The 22,452-nt window shown below is 38.2% G+C and overlaps 1 protein-coding gene across 7 annotated transcripts in view; it reads left to right on the forward strand.

The window, feature by feature from the left end:
* The window catches only part of rbm20 (RNA binding motif protein 20), a 51,936-nt gene that overhangs the window by 19,150 nt on the left and 10,334 nt on the right, over nucleotides 1-22,452 (forward strand). For 6 of the 7 annotated variants that reach the window (XR_005640663.1, XM_039815406.1, XM_039815397.1 and 3 more), the window contains exons 2-5: nucleotides 12,523-13,570; nucleotides 14,089-14,153; nucleotides 14,540-14,649; nucleotides 15,831-15,931. Coding sequence is in view for 6 of the 7 variants with exons in the window: in XM_039815406.1 (XP_039671340.1) it covers nucleotides 12,523-13,570; nucleotides 14,089-14,153; nucleotides 14,540-14,649; nucleotides 15,831-15,931 (1,324 nt within the window). In the remaining variant the exon portion in view is untranslated. Of the gene's footprint in view, nucleotides 1-4,424; nucleotides 4,607-12,522; nucleotides 13,571-14,088; nucleotides 14,154-14,539; nucleotides 14,650-15,830; nucleotides 15,932-22,452 lie in introns of those variants that run through there. The other variant, XM_039815427.1, reaches the window with a different exon arrangement.

Raw genomic sequence — 22,452 nt, forward strand, 5'->3', positions numbered from 1 at the left:
CTATTTTACAACCATTTTCAGAGAAACATGGAATGAATCAAAGCGATGCCTTATTGTGAATTCGCCCCGGCCTTATGGTGGACATGAGGGGCCAGACCCTATGTCTCTGTTGCCAAGATACCTTACCCATTGCTAGGGCGCCGTAAATCAGGAACCACCCCCATTTGCAACTGTGCCAAATGCGGAGCAAGGCAAGCCGACCCTGCTTCCTCACCCATACCTCGCCCCTTGAAACCATCTCATCTCGTGGCATGATGGTGGCTATGTGTTGACTATGCAGGCCGCGGCTACTTGTCTGATTTGTTGAAAAGTTAAATTAAGGCTCTGGAATGTCAGTAACTGTTTATGCCATATTGGGAAGAGTCAGGGTTGCATGATCTCCTCTTGATTTGTATCTTGAGTCGCATATTCTAAAGTTCATGTGTAATTGTATGCATATCTCTTTAAACATTTGCTGGTGCATTTGCTGTCTGCAATGAGCACTCTGTCTATATATAAGATTTAGCCAACTATGTATAAGGACTTGGCAAAAATGATCTCTTAAGCACTTTTATCCTATTTCAAAGGTGACTTACCAAAGTAACATTACATTATGAGTCACAATATTTAACCCTTGTATGTTGTTCGGTTCTGAGGGACCCGTTTTCGATGTTTGCTAAAAGAAACATTATGCTATTTATTATTTATTCTAACTCAAACTCATTGGCATTGGCTCATTTTCTGGGAAGAACATAAAAAATAACTTATTTTCAATGACTGCACATGGTAGACATAACTATTACATTTGAGGTGTTCGGGTCTACTGGACCCGAGTTTATTTAATTGTAGGTGCTATGAAACTATTTTGTCTTTCTGCACCTGCTATTCCCACACAAAGTTACAGAATTGTTACATTTCGAGCATGTTCACCTGTTCTGATTAAGTTCTAAGAAATAAGTACCAATAATGATCAAAAATCTTGTTTCTGTTTTTTTTTTTACCTTTTTTATAATTGTATAATCTTCCAAAAAACGAAAATAATCATATGTTCATAAATGTGATCTCACAGGGGTAAATGGCAAATATGAACCATAAATTATGTATATATCATTCGTAATTGAGCTAAAGTAAAACATTTTTTTTTACATAAATTGTTAGGGCTGTATTGATTTAAAAGCCTAATAATGTGGTGGATCCACCAGACCAGGGGATATTGTGGTGTTCAACAAAATATGAACAGCACACAAGGGTTAAATCACAGCCTGCAAATACAAGCATCGTGACTCCCATTCTAGCAGGTTGGGTAGAAAGTTCTGATCAAAATAAGTACAGTGCCCTCCTATGGCAGGCTGATACATTCCTTTCAGACCTCCCGGGGCCAGTAATGGAAATATGTGGCACCACCTAGTGGGCCACGTAAAAAGTGTTGTGTAAGACACCTATGCTGTGTCTGTGTGTGCCTTCACCATCCTCTGGCCATAATCATAAACTCTGTCATATCCAACACACACAGTGGCAGGAAACAGCAGATTTGCTAAACAACAAAAACAAACAAGCAAAAAATAAAATATACCTACTTCATAAAATGAAATCAACAAAGAGTTGAAAGGGTTTAGGTAAACACCAGTGACTTCTCTGCATCTAGGATTTCTTTCAAATCTCTGTTTCCAGCTGTAGTTTATGAACAAAAACTCCTAAAACACCTACTTGCATTTACAGCTGCTCATCAAAGGAGGGCAGTTTTATGAGGACAAGACAAGTCTCAGGGGCGCCTGGATAGCTCACCTGGTAGCGCATGCACCCCATGTACAAAGACTCAGTCCTTGTCGCAGCAGCCGTAGGTTCAACTCTGACCTGTGGCTCTTTGCTGCATATCATTCCCTCTTTCTCTCCCTTCACATCTTCAGCTGTCCTATATAATAAATGCCCAAAAAACAACAAACAATGTTAACTGAAATACAGATGATAGACTTCACTTTTTTTTTGCACTGTGCAATAACATTCAGTATTACTGCATTTGTCTATTGGATCTCAGCTCTAGTGAGATATCTTGGTCTCAATAAAAAAATTAAAATACGTATAATTATACATATTTTTGAATTATTTATAATCATAATCATTAGAATACAAGGTCATACATTTGAGTTGTTTTAACATCAGTATTAGACCATATTGTGATACGTGTGAGCCCACATAAAAAAATACCTCAGTGGGCACTCATCTGAATGGCAGCACAAAACCTGGCCAGGCCTGATTGTTGTTGTTATTGCCGTACCCTTGTCTCTGTGTTCAAATTACTTTGTAGTTCGCTGCATTAGTGGGTCATACAAATAATAATGATATTAATAATAATAATATTAATATATTGAGGTGATATGCCTTTTAAATATCATATATCATGTCATATCGTATTGTATTGGCACAAAATAAAAAGCGTCTTGTTCTCTCCTGCCCTCTGGGCGTGATGCTAACAGATGGAGTGACTGTAAATCTGTCAGGGTGATACCTCCCTTGGAGTTGAATGGTTGGTAAAGCGGTAAAGAGCTGCAGATGGAGCTCTATAGAAAAAGGCAGAAAAGAAAAATTATGTATACACTAGCCTAGACAAAATAGTATGCTTACATGTATTTTGATGTAAGATCATTTTTTTCATAGGATACCTTTCCGTTTTACAGTGTGTACTGTAATAGTGTTCGTACTGGGTTTTTTTTGTTTTGTTTTTTTGTCTGTATAAAACTCCAACAAACTGTTTTGTGTAATTCTGAATAAGGTTGTTTTGCCAATTGGAGTACGTGCCATAAAATAACAAAACAGTGAAAAAGATAATGAACGGAAAAAAAGTATTTTTCATTTTTATTTTATTGCCATCTTTAATTGAGGAGTAATATAACATAAAAGTAAAATCCAAACAGCACCTTTAAAGAATGGCATATTAAGTACAAATGTTTGCAAACATTGCAGCATTACATTTTATATAATTTTAAATTGGAAATTATTGGCTTCATATCCCTATATACACAGAAGGAAATCATTTTAATGTGATTTAACTTATTCACACAATGCAGGCACTAAGGGACATAAAGAAGACAAAAATAAGTCATAGAAAATCAACTACTCTGGTTGCAGTGTGTTTTAAGCTCACCACGCATCAGTCATAATTATTCTTTCAGTCAGGCCAAAAAGGACTACTATGACTGCATATTTTCATATTATTGCATGCGTTATATTATATAATATTTGAATGTGAATATCATGCTTTATGTACCTAAAACTTGTATATCTTCAGCTTACCTAACGTGTAGTAATTTAAATTAATTAAGGATAAACATTCCTATAAACATAGGAATAAGTTACCAGTTATTCAAATGGTAGAGTCAACAGTTGGCTTATTGATCGCCTTTACTATAAATAATTTATTTTAAAATGATGCTTTAAAAAATACCCTTTTTGTATTTGCATAATGTCTGGTATATCAAACAAATTGTTTGTTTTTTACATACAGTTAAATGGAGGTCAGCTTGACAGTAATAAAAAAAGTTGATTTGAAATGTTACAAGCACGGGAACGTCTGAACTGCACATATGAACTTGTAAAGAGATACCTCACATAAAACCTCGGTCAGTAAAATAGATTAAAACACTTCATGTTTTGCAAGTTAATACATTTGACATTAACTTTTTATTATATTTGTTTTAATCTATGAAGAGTAATGCCAGTGTATCTTTCTTGATATATTTGTGCAAGTAATCTGGAAACTTTTCTCCTTTACATTTTGCTTTTTGGAATAGTTGGTGATAGAGCCTTTTTTTCCCCAAAGTACACAACACTTAAATAAAACACTTCCACAGAGCTACAAAATCCACTGCTTGACGTCTTGTCATTATCTAGTTTGCTGTGACCGAGATGAGTGCGTCCATCACATTGTGCTCTGTGTCTGTCGATCACCAGGAAACACTCATGAAAAAAAAAAAAGATAATCTCTGCCAGGAAAGAGTCCATCAAAACCATTTTGCCTCACAAACTAAATCGGCTACATCTGTATGGGGCATATTGTTTGGTGTTCTTTAAATAACATGCATCTTTGAGAAGAGGAATTATATGTCACTACAAAAGATGTGTGTGGCAGTAGGTCAGTAGTAATTTTGCGGTTTTCTACTACTTTGAACTTGACTCCAGACTCTACATTAAGTTTTGTTTGGACCGTGGAAGCAGCAGCTCCAGGATTGCACAGCATGGCCTCCTCTGTAAATACTTTCCTGTGTTTGTCTACCCCCGTCCTCACACACACACACACACACACACACACACACACACACACACACACACACACACACACACACACACACACACACACACACACACACACATGCTGACCACTTGTGACTTTTCATCACATGCGTCTCCTCTGCCTGTCCAGTGGTCAGTAACACAGGAGAGCAGCGTCACTCACATAGGGTGAAGACTAGCAGTGATGTGATGCTATTGTACATGCTAGCACTAGTCGTCATGTTAGAGGGTAGAGCCATACGTCAGTCTCAGCTGCTGGGCACAGGTCAGGCTGCATAGAGGCAGTGCAGAGTTTAGTGTCAGAGGTGTAACTTGGACCTCCGCTGCCTGTCTTTTCAAGGTTGGTGTGTTTCTGCAATACCTCCAGGTGTGCTTTTCAGTATGTCTGTTGTAGCGTACTGTATATGTGGTGATAAGTCTTGTCAGCTGGACTGTGTTGGGGATCCACATAGAGGAAGGATTTATAGCCGTCGATTGAGCTGTAGTGTGTTTTAACATTATGGATTATTTTGTTGGATGTTTAATTGGACTCAGTAAAGGGTTATTCTGTAGCTGGACTGGACTTGAATCCTTCCTCTAATTTGTTACTTCCTCCACTGAGGATCTGTGAAATGATTGGGCCCATGTGGCATTTTGTTATGACTGTGTAGCTGTCTTTGATCTTTGTGAAAGTGCGCGCGTGTGTGGTTTTTCTTTACTTTGCGACGACAATGTGGCTTAGAATTAAGACTTTCAAAATGTTTGTTCTCCAAAGCTGTCCTGGAAAATATACATATTTGATGCAGTTTGCTTAAAGTGTCATTATAACATGTACATTGTGTTGCTAGGCCACTGGGCATACATTTGTTGCACAGAGAGATGCTGACCTTTCAGATTAAAAGTATTTTTGCAATATTTATGCATGTTTAACTTTAAAGTTGAAAGTTGTGGATGTACCCTAAAAGCTTTTAATACATGATAGGAAACTATTATACATCAATGTCTATTGATGTTGGTGTCAGCCGTTTATGGTTGGTATTTAGACTATTAAATCCCAGATGAGTTCCTTTGCAAACTGAATGATGCATCTGTAAAAATTGTCAATTGTTGCAAGTAAATGTTCACATCGAATAGTTACCTGTAGTCTGTTAATTGTCTTATGAAAAATGTTAATACTACAAGTTGTTTTTCTTCTTAATGCAAACTTACTACTTCTTACCTATTCTTTTATTGATGCATGACATCAATAAATTGTATTTCACAAGTATTATGTTCTTTTTATTAGGGCATTAATTAAGAAGCCATGTGTTAAGCAGGGTTCCTGCTGGACACTAAGACTATCACATTTTCTTGTCAGGCTTTGTACCTGGGGCTGGGCGCTGGAAAGCCAAGTCTCTCGAGCAGATACAAGTTAAAAGTCATTTCAAATACCACAGCCATTTCTCCATGATATATGATTATTTGCTCCAAATGAAAATTCAGTTCTAGGTGTTTTTACAAATTGATGAGTAGACCTACACCGGACAGTTCAATTTGAGGTCCAGTTGAGTTCCAATGCAGACATGTGTACATTTACAAATTTGTTTACATGCAGGAGTTTTTAAATGACCACATGAAGCTATTCTTAAGACTGAGCTCATAAACTCTGCTATGACATACTGTAGCTTTGACTGTGAAGGCTTTTTTCGGCTGTCAAAGGTTCAGTCCCGAAGAGCACAGCAACACATGAACTGGCATTTTATTTGAAAAATGAATTACAAAAACATAGAAGGGTCAAAACATCACATCCAAAACAAAACATCTGCATATTGTTTTTTGTATATATTATATATATATATATATATATATATATACATTGATCCAAGCTCAATACAACTTTTTCTTCATAGACTTTCTAAAAACATTTATGTCTTTGTTTGCACCTTTAATATTTTGTGTATTTTAAATTAAGTGTCTCAGAATTGTCTCTTGCTTTCTTCCTCATTAACTGACTTTATTGATAGATTTCCTTCTAAATAAATTTTGCTTTTCTCTGCTACTGAAAGCCTGATAGCAGCTCTGGTCGCCTGCATAATTAGCAAATATTCGTGAGGTAGGCTGTCTCGGTTGCTCCACAAATGACATGTCAGTAATGACATTTTTAAAAAGCAATTTGTAATCTCAGTTGAAGCGTATGGTCGAAAAAAAAGAGTAGATAATACATAAATAATGTGGCTTCTCTGCTCTCTGCTCAAATGCAGAGACCATACAATTTTTCTGTTATTTACTACACATAGTTAGCTACTCTCTGTGGTACTCTCTGCTAACAAGTATTCTAACAACGCATTTGAACATGCTTTTTTTATGTTATTATGAGTATAGTGAATATAATGAAATGTAGGTTGATATGTTCTTTCAAAGAGGTCAATTCCACTGCAGTTGTAGTAGTAATGTGTCCAGGTGGTGTGACTGTGTTTACTGGTCCAAATTAAGATTAATTAAATCCCAATAATACACATTGCGACTCATTTTCTTAATAATTTAATGAGCAAGCTTTACTCACTTTCCATCTACCTTGACACCCATAGTCCCTATATCTACATCACAAGATTGGTCTGAAGTGTCCAGCACTGTGCCAGTAGCCCAGGAGTCCATATTAGTCTATTAAGAACACTGTTTGTCAGGATGGCAGAGGGCAACTCCAGTATTTATAGCTTTGAGTCATAAGCTGGAATGGTGTAAGTATATCTCTCCATCAGCATGCTTGCTCACTTAAGAGGGTACAATCGGCAGTGGAACTTGGAACTGTCAATTGTACGAAGTGAGTCAATTACCATAATTACATGTGTAACTCCTCAGACTGTGATATGTGGTTTTAATATAGGTCTGTTACAAAATGTTTTTGTTATTGTATTTATTGCAAATACATAAAACCTATGCTAAAACACCCATGTGATCCTTAAACTTAACGCACATAATTTTGGCGTCTATTAGATGTTTGTTCTAAAACACAAACATCAGTACTTGAAATAGCATTTTAATTTATTTTTAAGCAATCAGCTTTTATATCAGTAACACTTTTAGTGAATGAAGTTGCCCTAAATTAAGTTTTCATAAATCTACCATTACCATGTGTGAAATTGGTGGGGCAACAGTAAGTGAAAGTAACACAATTGTTAAAAAAAAGGGTTTAATATCCACTGTTGCCCTTAAATATTTTTATTTTTTAGTATTTAGTCCAGCGAAATCCAAAATGATTTGTTATTTGAGGCTGAGTGTGTCAAACTTTATTTAAAATATGTAACAAAACAAACAAAAATAACAAATAGAATGAACAGTAAACATATAGCAAACTCTCAATATACAAATTCTCATGAACACAACCGTAAATAACATAAATTAAAGGAGAATTCTGGTCGATTTCAACACGTAGCTCTGTTGTTTGTAAATTTGGAGTGCTGTCAGTTGCGAGAAAAACGAAAACAATTGGTGTTGCCTACACCGTGTTATCCTCCTGCTACAGTTTGTACCCAGGAGGCTGAAACAAGGCTAAATGTGCTTTTAGCCTCTTAACATGTTTGAGATGTCATTACAAGTGCCTACCCATGTGAAGTGATTCCTTCCGAGTGAACACAGTGAATCTGACTGCAGTAGATGTGAAAGAAATGTATAAAACTAATGCTAATTCAGCTCTTTCATTTAGTTCTGGTGTTGAGACAGCAAGACTTAGTGTGAGACTTAGTGTGAGACTTAGTGTGAGACTTAGTGTGAGACGGCAAGACGAGTGCTTAGGGACCGTCTACAAACTACAACACCGAAAAGAGAAAAAATATTTATTAATTTAATGATTAAATAAGGTAATGTCTCCAAATTTACCTCAATTATAACTTGTCTCCTGCTAGTTCTGCTGGCTACTACAGCACTTACTTTAAAAAAATAAGCATATGCCTATTTTTGAAAATATTTTTATATCTTTTTTCGGTGTTGTAGTTTGTAGACGGTCCCGAAGCACTCGTCTTGCCGTCTCAACACCGGAACTAAACAGAGCTGAATTAGCACAACTTTTATCCATTTCTTTCACATCTACTGCAGTCAGATTCACTGTGTTCACTCGGAAGGAATCACTTCACATGGGTAGGCACTTGTAATGACATCTCAAACATGTTAAGAGGCTAAAAGCACATTTAGCCTTCTTTCAGCCTCCTGGGTACAAACTGTAGCAGGAGGATAACACGGTGTAGGCAACACCGATTGTTTTCGTTTTTCTCGCTACCGACAGCACTCCAAATTTACAAAGAACAGAGCTACGTGTTGAAATCGACTGGAATTCCCCTTTAACATAACATAAAACAATATTAACAACAATAGGAAGAAGTATACACTCACATGGTCCTACCCCTTCCCTGGAACAAGTATGCCGAAAGCAAAGTTATATTGATGTCATTAAGTCATTGTGATGTAGAACTGTGGACATAGAATCTGTTATCAGTTGTCTCTAAATTGATTTTGGATTGTTTGGCTCTATGAAGGTTTTAGAATTACTTTGTGCCATTATTTGCCAGCCATTACACCTCATTGTAAAGTTGAGTGATATAAATGAACTGAAATTGCACAACCTTAAAAATATATGCATAAATACAATATTTAAAATATTATGTCATTATTTTATGTCAGTTACAGCATTAAGGTTTTTAAGTCCAGAAAACTTACATTGTTTCCATGAGGTTTCATTTTGGATTTGTGGTGTAATTTCAGAAACATATGTCTACAGCAGGATAGTTTATAGCTCAGTATAGCTTAGAGCATGAATTATGGTTGTGATATGATGAGTTTATGATGTGGCAATGTAATCACAAGACCACATCACAACTACATAAGCCAGTAGGAAGATAGGCCCGGAGGTGATAATCTCCTGCAAGATTCAGTTGCATAAATTCATACTGTATTTAAAATTGTCTTTTGGACTTTTTATATTTAAGAAAGACAATTAAAAACCTGTTTTATAATCCACCTATCCGCATGCAGAGTACAACCTTTTAACAAGAAGCTGTGGAAACATGACCACAAATAACCATTATTCAGTGCATCAGTTTCTCTGTGTGCAAAACTTCATGGCTGACAAATCCTTCTTTAGAACAATTTGGGATTTCGACACGTCTAATCTGATTGGCCTGTCACCTTTTAGCAGGGTTGGAAGGAGCAGTGTCTAGATAGGGCACTGTCAGGTGCTTAACATAGATGATGTGATGAATAGTTGAGTAACTAAGTTTAGACAGCATGTGAGAGCATTCATCAGAAAAGGACAGGCCAGTCAAACAGGGTAACCGCACCAGTGGGTGATATAGTTCTAAGTGGTTCTATTAGCAGTTTGTGATGTAGGATGGTGGTGTACAGAACAGTATAGCAGGAAAATAGGCACTTAGGCAGCTAACCTCTTGATATTTGAACCATGCCCTATACAGCTGTCCTTGTTTTACTTCAACTACTCTCTCTTTATCCAAGAAATTGTAATTATGTTAAACCACCTCTCTGTGGAAGGTGAAATCCATAATTTTCCATATGTTGTTTAGAATTAATTGAAATTATGTTTGAACTACAAAAGATGGCAGAGCTTCTAGAATTGGTCTTGTTATAAAAGTTCACAATGTTGTGTGTAACCAGCTACATCAAATGTATATTATGCTTGAGTAAATAAAACCCCAATTAACAAAACTGGAGAAAAAAAAAGATATTAATATTTAAATAAATCACGGGAGAGTCCGAAAAAACTCCTCTACGCAGGAAAAACCCTGCTAAATCAAGGAGGGCCCTCGAACCTTCAAATAATCTTCTGGGAGGGGGCCTTGCATCTTTCCTCAAATCATCTTGTCCTGGGCACAAGCAAGGCACACGGTGGCCCTGAGCAGAGAAGAATGTCCATTTTACTTGTTAGTAAACTCGACAATCATATCTGTGAACCATAGGAGACAGATATGAAAATCCTAGGACAACTGTTGCTACATCATGCCTTCCACATTCACTTTATTCCCAGTTTAGTATACATAGACCATTGTTGTCCCAGGTTCCGCTGCTTGGATGTATAACCGAGTTGCCATGGATAGTCTTCTCATTGTCACTAGTAGTTCACACAATACAGTGCAGTAGTAGATGGTGACTTACCAGAGCACGAAACTAAGAAATTATAAAAAATAAGATATTCTCGGCGCAACATTTGTTCTGCTTAGCTGACATAACCGTCTTTCCTGGCTACTTTCGTCAGCCATATAACCAACGGAAAATACATTTGCTTACCATAAACAAGCACATTTGTTATGTTAGAGAACAGTGTCCAGCTGTGCAATACCTCTTGGCACTGACTATTTCCTTTGTTTTATCCTAAACCCAGCAGTACTGACAGCCAGCTGATGGCTGTGCCCAACTGCTGGTCCATCTGCTGCTTAGTCACTTAGAGATTTGCCTTGTCAGCAGATGCTAGCTATGAGGCACATAATTGTGTGAATATGGGGAACTGAAACTTTCTAAAAGCTACCATCAACAAGAATAGGAAAGCAGTGATGTATCTACTGAGTAATACGTCTCTTCGCCAGTGATATTTTTTTCTGTAGTTCTAAGATTAATGAAATGTAACATTGGGGTGGAGGTAATTGTATGCACTTTGTGCAAAACAAAGTCTGATTGATATATAATGCTGAAATAGTCATTAGATAGTTGCATGCCTGTTCTCATTTCTGAAGGTTTGAAGTATGGATGCCACTGTAAAGCTGCTCAAGATGGGCTTCTCTCATGGTCAATCCGTGGTTGTTCACATGATGAATACAGTTTTTTTTCCAATTGCTAACACACTAAAATATCATGCATAGCACAATTATTTAAACTGACACACAGAGAGCAAATCCTCTTCTCAAGTCTAAAGTCTAGAGTCAAAACACATTTTCTACTTTACACACATTTTGCAATTCAAAATGACACTTTTTACAATTAATAGTTACCATAGTTTTTTTTTTTTTTTTTTTTTTTGCCTCTTTTTTTTGCTATATATTTTTTCTGCAATTTTCTTTTTCAGTTTACTGTTTTTTGTGAGCATTTTTGTTCAGTCCAATGTAAATATATAATAATATAATATCTGAAGAATTTTCTACAATTTGAACTAATTTAGTATTATGGCAAAGCATACTAAAGATGAGAATGCTTTTCATTATGCCTAACAGTGTGTAGTTGGTTAGACAAAAATCTGATAATATGAATGAAGTGTGTGCCATTTGGTGCAAAAGTAGAGGTATTTTGCAGTTTGGGTGTGTGGTTTTGTGAATTGTGTTACATAAAACCAGCCTAGTTTGCAAAATTGTGTTTTGGCAATTGGAAAAAACTGTAAGTGTGGCCCTGATCTCATCAGAGGTGGCTCTCCTTCTTTCTCTTCTTCCCTCCTCCTCCTCCTCCTCCTCCTCCTCCTCTTTGTTGTCGTCCCGTCTCTCCCTCCTCCTCCCCTTGCTCTCTGTCTATTTTTGGCATCCATTGTTCAAAACAGGTAATCTGACCTTTGACCTATGTATAGTTTTATACTTGAGCAGTGATTGGTTAGCGTTCAGTTAAGCATAATGTGTTTGCACATGTGACGAGTGTGTGTGTATGTGCCCTGGTAAATAAGTGTAGCATTTTGATTGGTTGTGTTTGGAAAAGGAAACTTCATGTCACTTCCTGTTAGATTTTTGTGTCTTAGGTAGAGAATTGTGTGTAATGTTTTGAAAAAAGTGTTTTAAGTGATTGAAAACTGAGTGAAAGGCTGAGAAATAACTTATGGTTTTAGAGATTTGCTGTGTAGTTTTGCACTTTGAGTGAGAGGTTTCAAAGATCGTGTGACATGAAAAGATTTTGTGTGTAAGCAGTTGGAAAAAACTGTACGATAAAACGTGCTGCAGGTAACATTTGAGATACTATGACATACTATTATGACCATCCATTGCTCTTCCATGCCAGTTTCCTCACCTTGTAATTACAAATGGAATACCAGTCCCAATCACCCCCCATTAATTCTCTGTGTATTAAGTGTATTTAATCTGTTTAAAATGTCTAATAGACACTTTCTCTTCCACCACAATTCAACCACCCATACTTCTATATTCAACCAGTATAATATAACCAGTAAAATAACCAGTTATCTTGAAAAAAAAAATGCCTTTAACATGAATTGCTGAGTTACAAAACAAATATGAAGTAGTATTGTGTAACATTATGGAGAGTGGATTTGTTCTTTGAGGTTTCTAAAGTATGTGATGTTTATTTTACTTTTTTTCCCCATAGCCTCAGTGCGGTGCCAGTGGACAGCGCCGATAAGAAGAGCCTCCAGATAGGGGGCCAGCTGCCAGGCGGTGTGCAGGTGGGACCTCAGCAGCAGAACCAGCAGCTCCTCCTGACCCCAGCCAGCCTCCAGCTCGCTCAGCTCCAGGCCCAGCTTACCCTCCATCGCCTGAAACTGGCTCAGGGGGGCAATACAGCCACTGCTGCCACTGTCCTCAATCAGGTTCTTTCCAATGTCGCCATGTCCCAACCTCTGTTCAATCAGCTACGGACTTCAACTATGGTTGGGAACCCTCAGGGTGCCTTCCCCACGGGGGTGCTAGGTTTTTCCTCCTCCAATTCAGCCTTGGGGGCCTTGGTGGGTGGTGGATTCAATCAAAACCCAGGGAATGTGAGACTGAACCATCCTGGTGGAGGGGGAACAGTGGGCCAACAGGGTGCGGAGTATGGTAAAACCTCAGCATCAACATACCCTTGTGATACTGACAGGCGTGTTCAGTACAACTTAGTTGGGGGGACATCTGCAGCATCAGCCACTGCTGGTGATGGACAGTACACAGTGATTAACACTCAGGCAAAAAACATGAACAATGTTGGTTTTCAGAGAGATTTCTATAGACATGATATGCAGGGGCAACAATCTGGGTTTAGTGTCAATGAGCAGAACATGCATGTTTATAACTCCACTGGGCATAAGGAGCAATGGAAAGGCCCTGCTAACTTGAGCCACACTGGAAAATTGGATATGGTTTCTAACACTGCCAATGTGTGGACAGCAGCTGGGCAGCAAATTCGGCCCAGAACGGAACTGTATAACCCAGAGGAGCCAACCCCTGATCCCAAGTTTAATCCCAGAAGCGGGGTTTCCTCTTTTGCTTCCAGTGGCACACAGGGGTTTGGGGGCTACCAGCCCCTGCATGGAAGTGAGGAATTGCTATCCTCAGGTACCAGGACACTTCAGCCTTATCAAGTCAATGATTACCACGCCGTCACACCCAATCAACTTCCACACCAGTGTAGCATCTGTGACAAGAAGGTCTACAACCTCAAGGTGAGTAAACTGATCAGTCAAAATGTAAATGCTTGTATGTAAATCGGAGTTTTGTAAACAACGGTAGCTGTAGACCACCTGAAACTAAACAGAATGATTCACCTGCAAGGCTATTTTTCAGCTCACACCTCAATTAAAAATAGGAAATGGAGAATTGAGCAAGCTGGCAATACAATCCCCATGTAGTTTGCCTTCCAATAAAACAAGGTCATGTGATGCTCATAACCCCTAAATGTGTTAATGTCCTGGGTTTGGATAATACAATGGCCTGAAAATAGCTGATATACTGTATCTTAGTGTTTAGATTTGAGGGGCAGCCACTAATTTACTAATCCAAAATGTTGTCTCTTTATTATGTGAAGAGACAACATCTTAGTGGCTGCTCTCAGACATGAGCTTATGCAAGACTTACCATGCTGTGTGTGTGTGTGTGTGTGTGTGTGTGTGTGTGTGTGTGTGTGTGTGTGTGTGTGTGTGTGTGTGTGTGTGTGTGTGTGTGTGTGTGTGTGTGTTTTTAGGACTGGGACCAGCACGTGAAGGGAAAACTACACCTGCAGAACCGAACCTTGTACACAAATGAAAGGTGAACTAAAATTCTTTGGACAGAGTTAAAAGTTTTACTACTGAGTAGTAGTAGTAATTTAAGATGTTCCCAAAGCTAGTGGCTTCACATGGTTTATTCCGATTTTTGTTGATTTGTTTGCTTTTCTAATTATCCTTGACCACGGGTTGGCCATTTCCCCAACTCGCTTACCAGCTATGTTTAAATGTGTTTTTCTTTAAGCTTTAGCACTATTTGATCAGTTTGGAGTAAATATCTCTCTTGAGTGTTGGAAGCATTTTATTTAGCTTTTCCTTCCTCTATATACAGCTGTCTTAATGTTTCTATGAATATGAGCTCTGTCACAAGATATGAGTGAGCAAGGCAGGGGAGAGGCAGCTAAAATCAGCCTTCTCTGATTGTTGCAGCTCCGCAGTGGTATCAGCTGGAGCTGTTCACTACCCTGTCGGTAGGTCTTCTGATGGAGGTCTAAACCCCGGAGGGACAAACTCCATGGTCTACTCAGCTGCAAGTCAAGGTAGGATAACCCATTTGTTACCACAAGTGCGTCTATTTGCTCGTGATGTTCTACTGATGTTTTTCGGAGCGCTGGAATATGTGAAACAGAGTGATAGATGGAGGTCAGGGAGTATTTTTAGAGTTACGTGAGGGAATGAGGCAGCATGTTTTTATAACTTCACACAGTGTATTTTAATACATTGATGTATGCTGTTAGAATATGCAAAATATGGTGCACCACAACACTTAGCCAACCCTTAATTTGCACTTACTACTTTTGGTGCACATATTATAACAGCAAACCCACCAAGCTAATGACACGTGTAGTGCTTTTCTACACAGAATCAAATTGAGGACCTGTTTTCTATCGCATCGCTAGTATCTGTTCCCCCTATATCTATATTCCTTTCTATATCCCTAATGTATAATTACTTTAAGACAAACCACCCGTGGGTGGCTGCGGACAGCCAGAAAGAGCCTTTGCGCCTAACCCCTTGAGCAGCCTTGGAGAGATTGCTCTTCAATCAGAAAAAACATGGTTACCAATTAATATGTAACCTATAATTATTATTATTCTTTCAGTTAAGTATTCAGTGTTTGGAAAGGTTGGTGAACAATAGCGGTAAATAAGAAGGAAAAATTGTGTCTTCTTTTGAGCTACCCAGGACACAACTGTTGTAGCCAGCACAATGGGACCATTGTTGAGATGTAAAGCCATATCATTATAATTACAGCACATTCAACTAATTGTAAGTTTTAAAAAATCTTGTCTTTAGAATTTAAATTAAATCTTGAATTAATATGTGTATGTATATTTTAGAGGTACCCTCAAAGTTCCATTTAAAAGGTGTTTTCAAACTGTCCGTTTTTAACACCAACCCACAGCTGGAAAAACAAACCAGGGTATTAATGAACCTGACAGTATATTGACATCACAGTAAAGTGTCACCACTAGTAGCACCAGTATCATATATCCCAGATGTCAGTTCTTAGAACTGATGCATGTTTTGAGTCATTTTATTCCAACCAGCTGTTTTCAAATTTCCTAATAATTATACAACAAACAAACTAATAAGTGAGGGAAACAAATAATAATGAAGGTTGAATGATAACATTGAGCTTTTGATTTAACAAATACAACTTCATTCCACACTTGGTTGACTGAATACTGCAAATCCAAATTTCAAATTGTTTCCACAGATGTATCCTCAGGAGCCAATACATCATACTTGCCAGCTGCAGCCATGAAGACGTATACCCCGTCAGACACAGGATTTGCCGCACACCAGCCAGAGTCAAAGGTCAGACAAATGTATGTTTTTTTTTCCTCAGGATTATTAGAGCTTGCCCTTGGCATATAACTCAAATTTTGTGACAGGCCCTAAAGAATGCTAATGACAAGAAACAGCTGTCATCTTTGAACATGAATACGGCTGTAGATTGATTATATCTTGTTTCAGGGAAATGTTCAAAGTGATTTATAAATCATTCATTTGACTCCTATCAATGACTGCAATAACAGACTCGGAGGGCACTATTGGTGTTGTTTGGTGCAGAGTCAGGCCCCGATCAGACAGAGCGATGCCAGTTTCATCTATTTGTTATTCTTGCTAGGCAACCACCCAATAACCTGTCCTCAGCCAACCGTTATTTTGCTGTACAGTTAAATGACATCAGGCGCTTTTCCGCTCTGAGTTGAAGTGTGTTTTCAACTCAATACGTTCAGGGCTGTCCTGCAAAAACACGCGGCGCATGGAGCGGAAAAACTTGAGGCGCTCCGCAAAAGCAGCGAGCAACACTTAACTCTCATTGAAAACAATAACAAAAAGCCGCCCCATGCAGCTAAAATGCGCTCTGTCTGATCAGGGTGCAGACTGATGATATTGTTGTATGTTATTATATTGTATCTATATTTACCTAAAATACTGCATTTCTCCTACATACTGCATTTCTTCCAATGTATCTATAAACAATTTGTAGCTCAGCAGTATGAAAAAGTGCATAAGGTGCTAAATGAATGGACCCAGATCCTCTTGTTGACAGCTGCTAGGGCCCAACAGCAGGCTTTGTCTGAGCTTGACAACTCTTTTCCACTCAACTGGATAGCCTGGCAAACTGTGTCATTAAATGTTGGCTAGACAATATGTGTTAAGATTTTTTATATATCCTTATTTTACCACTTGATGATTATCCAGCCCCTGGATCCAATTTATGCAGTAAAATGGGGATATACATATGATAAAATAGCTTCCGTATTGAGGAAGATAAGATAAGATAAGAACAGATAAGATAAAAATGTTCTTGAATTATTCATACTTTTGTGTTTTATGCTGCATTATCATGTTTTTGTTATTGCTAATTACATTACTGATACATCAGTTCCACTTTAGGCAGGGGGAAACACATTTGATATTTTGAAGTGCGTCCTAGTGCAAATGTGTTAAGGCCAGACACAACTCAGCAGTGTCTTAAATTGTCTGCCTTTTCAGAACAGAAAGAGTTTCATGTTAACCAAAGCAGCTGTCCACACAAGCTCTGCACAGGCTCATGCTTCAACTACATCACACACATGTACTGTGGAGCTAACTGTTTATTTGCACTTAAAAATCGTACTCTACTTATACACGTAACTTCCTTGTGGACGTTGATAGAGGATTTGAATAGGCTGCTGAAGGGCTGCTGCTGCAATGACGCTTGCCTGGCATGAGGTGGTAAAAAGAAAGAGATGAAAATGAGCAGTAGTTCAGATTTTTTATCCACATTGTACTATAGACAGAACAGAAGTTTATTTAACAAGTACTATATTATTTTCTATGATTTTGTATTTCATTGCCAGGCAACAGAATCTGTAAACATACTCAAATGTAAGACTTTGATTACAGTGGAGGATGCAACTATAATACATTGTAGGAATGTATAGGGTTACCAATAGGTAATAAATGATCTATGTTAATCTCATCACTATGTCTTTGGCTACAATTAAATAAGATTATTTCTATTTCTTTTTTACTCCTTGCTGCCCCACAGTCAGTTTGCCTGTCCAAAAGTGTTAGCGTTGGGTTTGAAAAACAGCAGCTGTTAATAGGCATCCATCACGAAGGCAGGTCTCTTGAAAAGCACAGTTCAGATGATGAGTGAGGTGATTAGCCCCGGTGAACCTGTGGAAAGCCATCTTTGGTGCCCTGTGCGCAGCTTTCAACAGTCAGCAGGCATTAACATGCTCACAATGCTGGAGCACATACCTGCACACAGATACATACTGTACTGTACACCCTGTACTTCATGTATTTTAGCTGCAGTTTTCTTAACTTCAAACATACCCTACCGACCCTTAAAGAAATCGTTATGTCCAAAAAATACATTGGCTCTTTAATGAAGCCACAGTATATCACATTTATACTAATCACTATACAAAAGTTAGGCTGTTGTATGACTAATAATATTTACTATGAAGTAATAATTAATATAATATTGAATGAAAACCATATAGGTTAATGAATCAATTTATAAACATTATTACTTGTATTTCAGCCTGATGTATTTGGTATCTTTTAACATTTTGGGATTTTTTTCAGAAATGTAAAATGCACAAAAGGATTGCACTTAATGAGAATATAAATAAATATTACATGCATTTATACAGATAACTTAAGAAAATAAAAGAAGCTAGTAGTATATAGTAAAAAAGAAATATCTAGTACGTAGTAGTATAAGAGTACGATTAAAATACAACGGATAATTTGGGCCTCGTAAAGAAACGTGTATAAGATCTAAGAATAAAGAATTATATGGTTGATGGGGGCTGTTCCGGATTCGGAGGCCATGTTGTTTACATTACATACCCTCTACTGTAAAACCACTTCTTCCGTTTCAACAAACATGCGTGACTCTGCTGTTTTATCTCAGCCAGTTTCTTTTCTTTTATTGCCAGTGGAACCAAATATAACAGGAGCCTGAACTCAGTGATGTGAAAGTCAAATGCTTCATTGGTTGGTTATTGACAATGGCTTTTATTGTATCATTGGGAAAATATTTATAGGCTGTGCTTCATGAGCTAATGTTGGTTGCTATAAACACACACCTGTCGAAGCAGAACAGGTGGGGTTTTACTGGTTTTAGAGCCCTTTGTTGAACAGAGAGCACTTACAGGAATGCACATGCACAATCACATGCAATGATAATTTGTAAACTTATTTTCGGTTTATTAAGTTTCATTTGTGTATGCTTGTCTATGAAAATTAAAACGTAAACACATATTGTACATTTACATTCAATTAAATTGATTTTGTGATCAAAATAAACAACAATTACTACAACCTGTACAGAGAAGCTCACACACATGGGCATAACATACAAGCATACCACATGCATGCTTGCACATACACAGCAGTCGTTTGCAGTTTCCAGCTGCCCAGTTTGAAGTAGCACAGTAGCTTCATATGATAAGATAACTCAAAAAGAGATAAACACAGGATTACTGCTAACTGCTGTCAGGAGCACAGACCTTAAGACCCCCAGGTCACACCCCGGGTCACACCCCCAGGCAACGGTGTAACGTTTCATACTGGTGAGTGACTGGTAAAGCGATCTGAGGGATCGGCGTGCCTGCGCCATGCGAAGGAACGTGGGGAGAAACTGTGAAACCAGACTGACCATCTCCCTGGGTCCTTCAACATGGAACCTACTTTGTACAAATAAACAGACATGTCCTTAGGAGAGATTCCAGCTAATGTCAGTCAGCACGCTGTCAGTGAAAAAAGGAAAGCACTGTGTGAAATGGTTGTCCTTTACACCATTTGGCCCTAGTTCAGTTGGTCATAGTGTTGGGAGTGCTTCAGCAACAGAACATATGGCTGAACACACTGTGGCAGGTAAAGCCATTACCTCTGATGACTGTAGTGTAGGGTAAAAATAGTCTCATCCGTACATTTATAGATAAATACATTGAAGAAAAAAAATGCTGCTTCTTTATGCTGAACAACTGAAAAGTAAAATGTAATTTAGTGTGATAAAGCCTATATTATAGAGAAATGTTAATACTCAAGGTTTCAATCATACTTAATCCCCAGTTCAATTAAAATTATATTTTGATGTATAGCCTAAAACTGAGATTGTTTTGCCAAGGACTTGTGTCAACTGAAAATTAATTGTTTCCAAAAGTTTTGTTTTTGTTGTTCCATGCATTGAAAGTCTCAACCGCCAAAGTGTGTGTACTGTAGTGCCTCCTTGTGAGTAGGCAATGACATGGCATAACTCTGCGCCTCTGGTTTGCGGTTAACAGAAACAGCTACCGTTCAAAGCCTGAGCCAACCTTGACAGTGATATCAGTGCTGTGGACAAACTGTCTGAGCTTTCAGACACAGACAGCATTTTACAAGTCATACATTAGTGAGTGCAGTGAGCAAGACTCTTGTTCTCTCTAATAGTCCAAGAACATAAACAGCCTATTCCTGGATCTGTTTATTGAGCCCAACCTGCACTGACCTTTATATGTGTTCTGGTGGTGGCTCGGAGCTGTTGAATAAAATTATCGCTCTTATCATCTGAAGCTGTTGATGTCAGCTTGCTGGCCAGAAACCATTAAGTTGTCATAGATATTCAGTGATCTGGCTCATCCAGATCATTTGATCAGTTGTATGAATAGTAATATGACCTTTTCACAATTTGTGAATAGAGTATCCCATTTAAAAAATTGTGTCACTAGCCAAAAGTACTACTAAATGTGTCCTCAGTTTATTAACTACTAATATCAGGATTTTGTGAGATACAATCACATTATTTATGGATTTTGTGATCAGTGCTTCATGTTTGTTTTGAATACTGCCACACTTGCATCGGATTATGTTTCGACATGCATAGTAAAGTGACTTTGAGATTGTAAAGGTTTCCTCCTCCCCTTTAAACATTCTACACTTCCCATCTATTGGACCCAGTATAAAGTATATGTTGGTTTAAAGTTTCCCTGAAAAAATTCCCTGTAAAAACAGAGACCCTTGCTGCTGGTCCAAGGTGGAAATAGGAACCCATTATGTCCCACACATGGAACTGTCTGTCAGGTCTGTCAGCCAGAGATGCAGGAAGGAGGAGGAGGGGCACTGGAAAACTTGCAGTTACAGCACAATGTTTGCAGAAATGAGACTCCAAGATATGACGAGCTGAATTTACAACCGCTTTCTGCAATGATGTTAGAGGAGCATGAGGTGTCAAACAGTAGGTCCACCGGCTAGTTTGATGATGAATAAAGAAAGACAGATTCAATCAGTCAGTGGTAGTTGCCTTTGCCTTCTAAATGTAGTACGTACATTGTTGGGAAAGGTTAAACAACAACTGAAAGCGTGCATATGATGCATGATGGACACTGGACTTCTTCTACACATGCCTCTGAACCAGGCAGCCATAGTCCCTTCTATGGTGGAGCTAGTTCTTTAGATCATCTGTGTTGCCTTCTTAGCATGTCTGCTTTGGACAGAGATAGAGGTTGAAAAAACGTGGTTGTGAGTCTAAGAAGGAAAGATGCAGGTAAAGACAGATGTGAAGATAAATACTTCGGCAAGAAGTTGGGACAGATGGGCTGCAAAATATTTGAGATGGGAAAAAAGTTGGATGAATAATAAGAAATCTGAAAGAGAAACAAAGGAAGACTAAAACCTTTTAATATTATATGCCTTACAAATAAAGCTATAAAAGTAAATAATAATTAAGCAATAGATTGTCAGAAATAGTGATAATACAATACCTAAAACCAAAACAGATTAAAGTAGTTTCACTATCTCTGTACTGTCTCTCTGCAGCCCACTAGAGCTATGATGGGGCCCAAAAAAGTCTGACCTGACCCTACATGAACCAGCATATATTTCTGTGCAAGCCCAACCAGAGCCGAACTACGGCAGCAGTTTCGCGCCCGAGCCCGGTTAAAAACACAAATTTCCACTGAATTCATACTAACAAATTTAATACAAGCTAAAGTCAACTAAAGTCTTTTCAGTGCGGTAACAGACATTTGTGACCTTATCTCCGATATGCGCCTTATCGAATGTTCAACACAGCCCAAAAACTGTTATATGCCATATTAAATAAAGATTGTATAACATCTCTCCATATCGATGAGAGTCAGGGGTCTCGGGACTGTTCTAGGCAACTGCTGTCAGTGACATGATTTTTGAACAACAGCGAAAAATCAATGAGACAATCAAATGACCATGACATTACACAGATAAGGTCTGCATGAAGGAAGAAAACACTGTGAAATTTGCGCAAACCCGACCCAATATATTGAGAAATAACAGCTAGGCCCGAACCCGGCAGCAATGCAGGTCGATATAGTTGGCAGCCCAGAGGGATTTATGTCAAATGTGTGAAATGTCTGGGGCCAGTCAGCTGACAAGTCTCTAAATCCAAACAAGTAAACTTTGATTATCACTGTTGCACTACTGCCAAGGAACTATTAATAGATGGAATGAGGTGGGTTGTATCAAGGAGGGAAAGTGACATGACATCCTCTGTGATAGTGTTACATTGACGTTAGATGGACTAGTTTCCTACAGTATGATTGACTTTGATGTGCTACACATCAAGACAGAGACTTTTGGAAGAATGTTTTTTTTTTGCTGTCGAGCCCACAGTTAGATGAGGAGATATCATTTTAGTTTCCGTTTCATCTGTGCATATCTAATTGAAAGTTATGGAACTGCTAGCCTAGCTATGTATATTTGCCTATGTAGAAATAGAAAAGGAAGTGGTTGGAGGCGTTGGCTTACACATTGCAAATAGACTCCTTGACCTACGACAGATGGGTTCAGTGCATGCAGGATCTTAGAGGTTC

Source organism: Perca fluviatilis, chromosome 1 (genome assembly GCF_010015445.1).
Source record: "Perca fluviatilis chromosome 1, GENO_Pfluv_1.0, whole genome shotgun sequence".
Taxonomy (NCBI): Eukaryota; Metazoa; Chordata; class Actinopteri; order Perciformes; family Percidae; genus Perca; species Perca fluviatilis.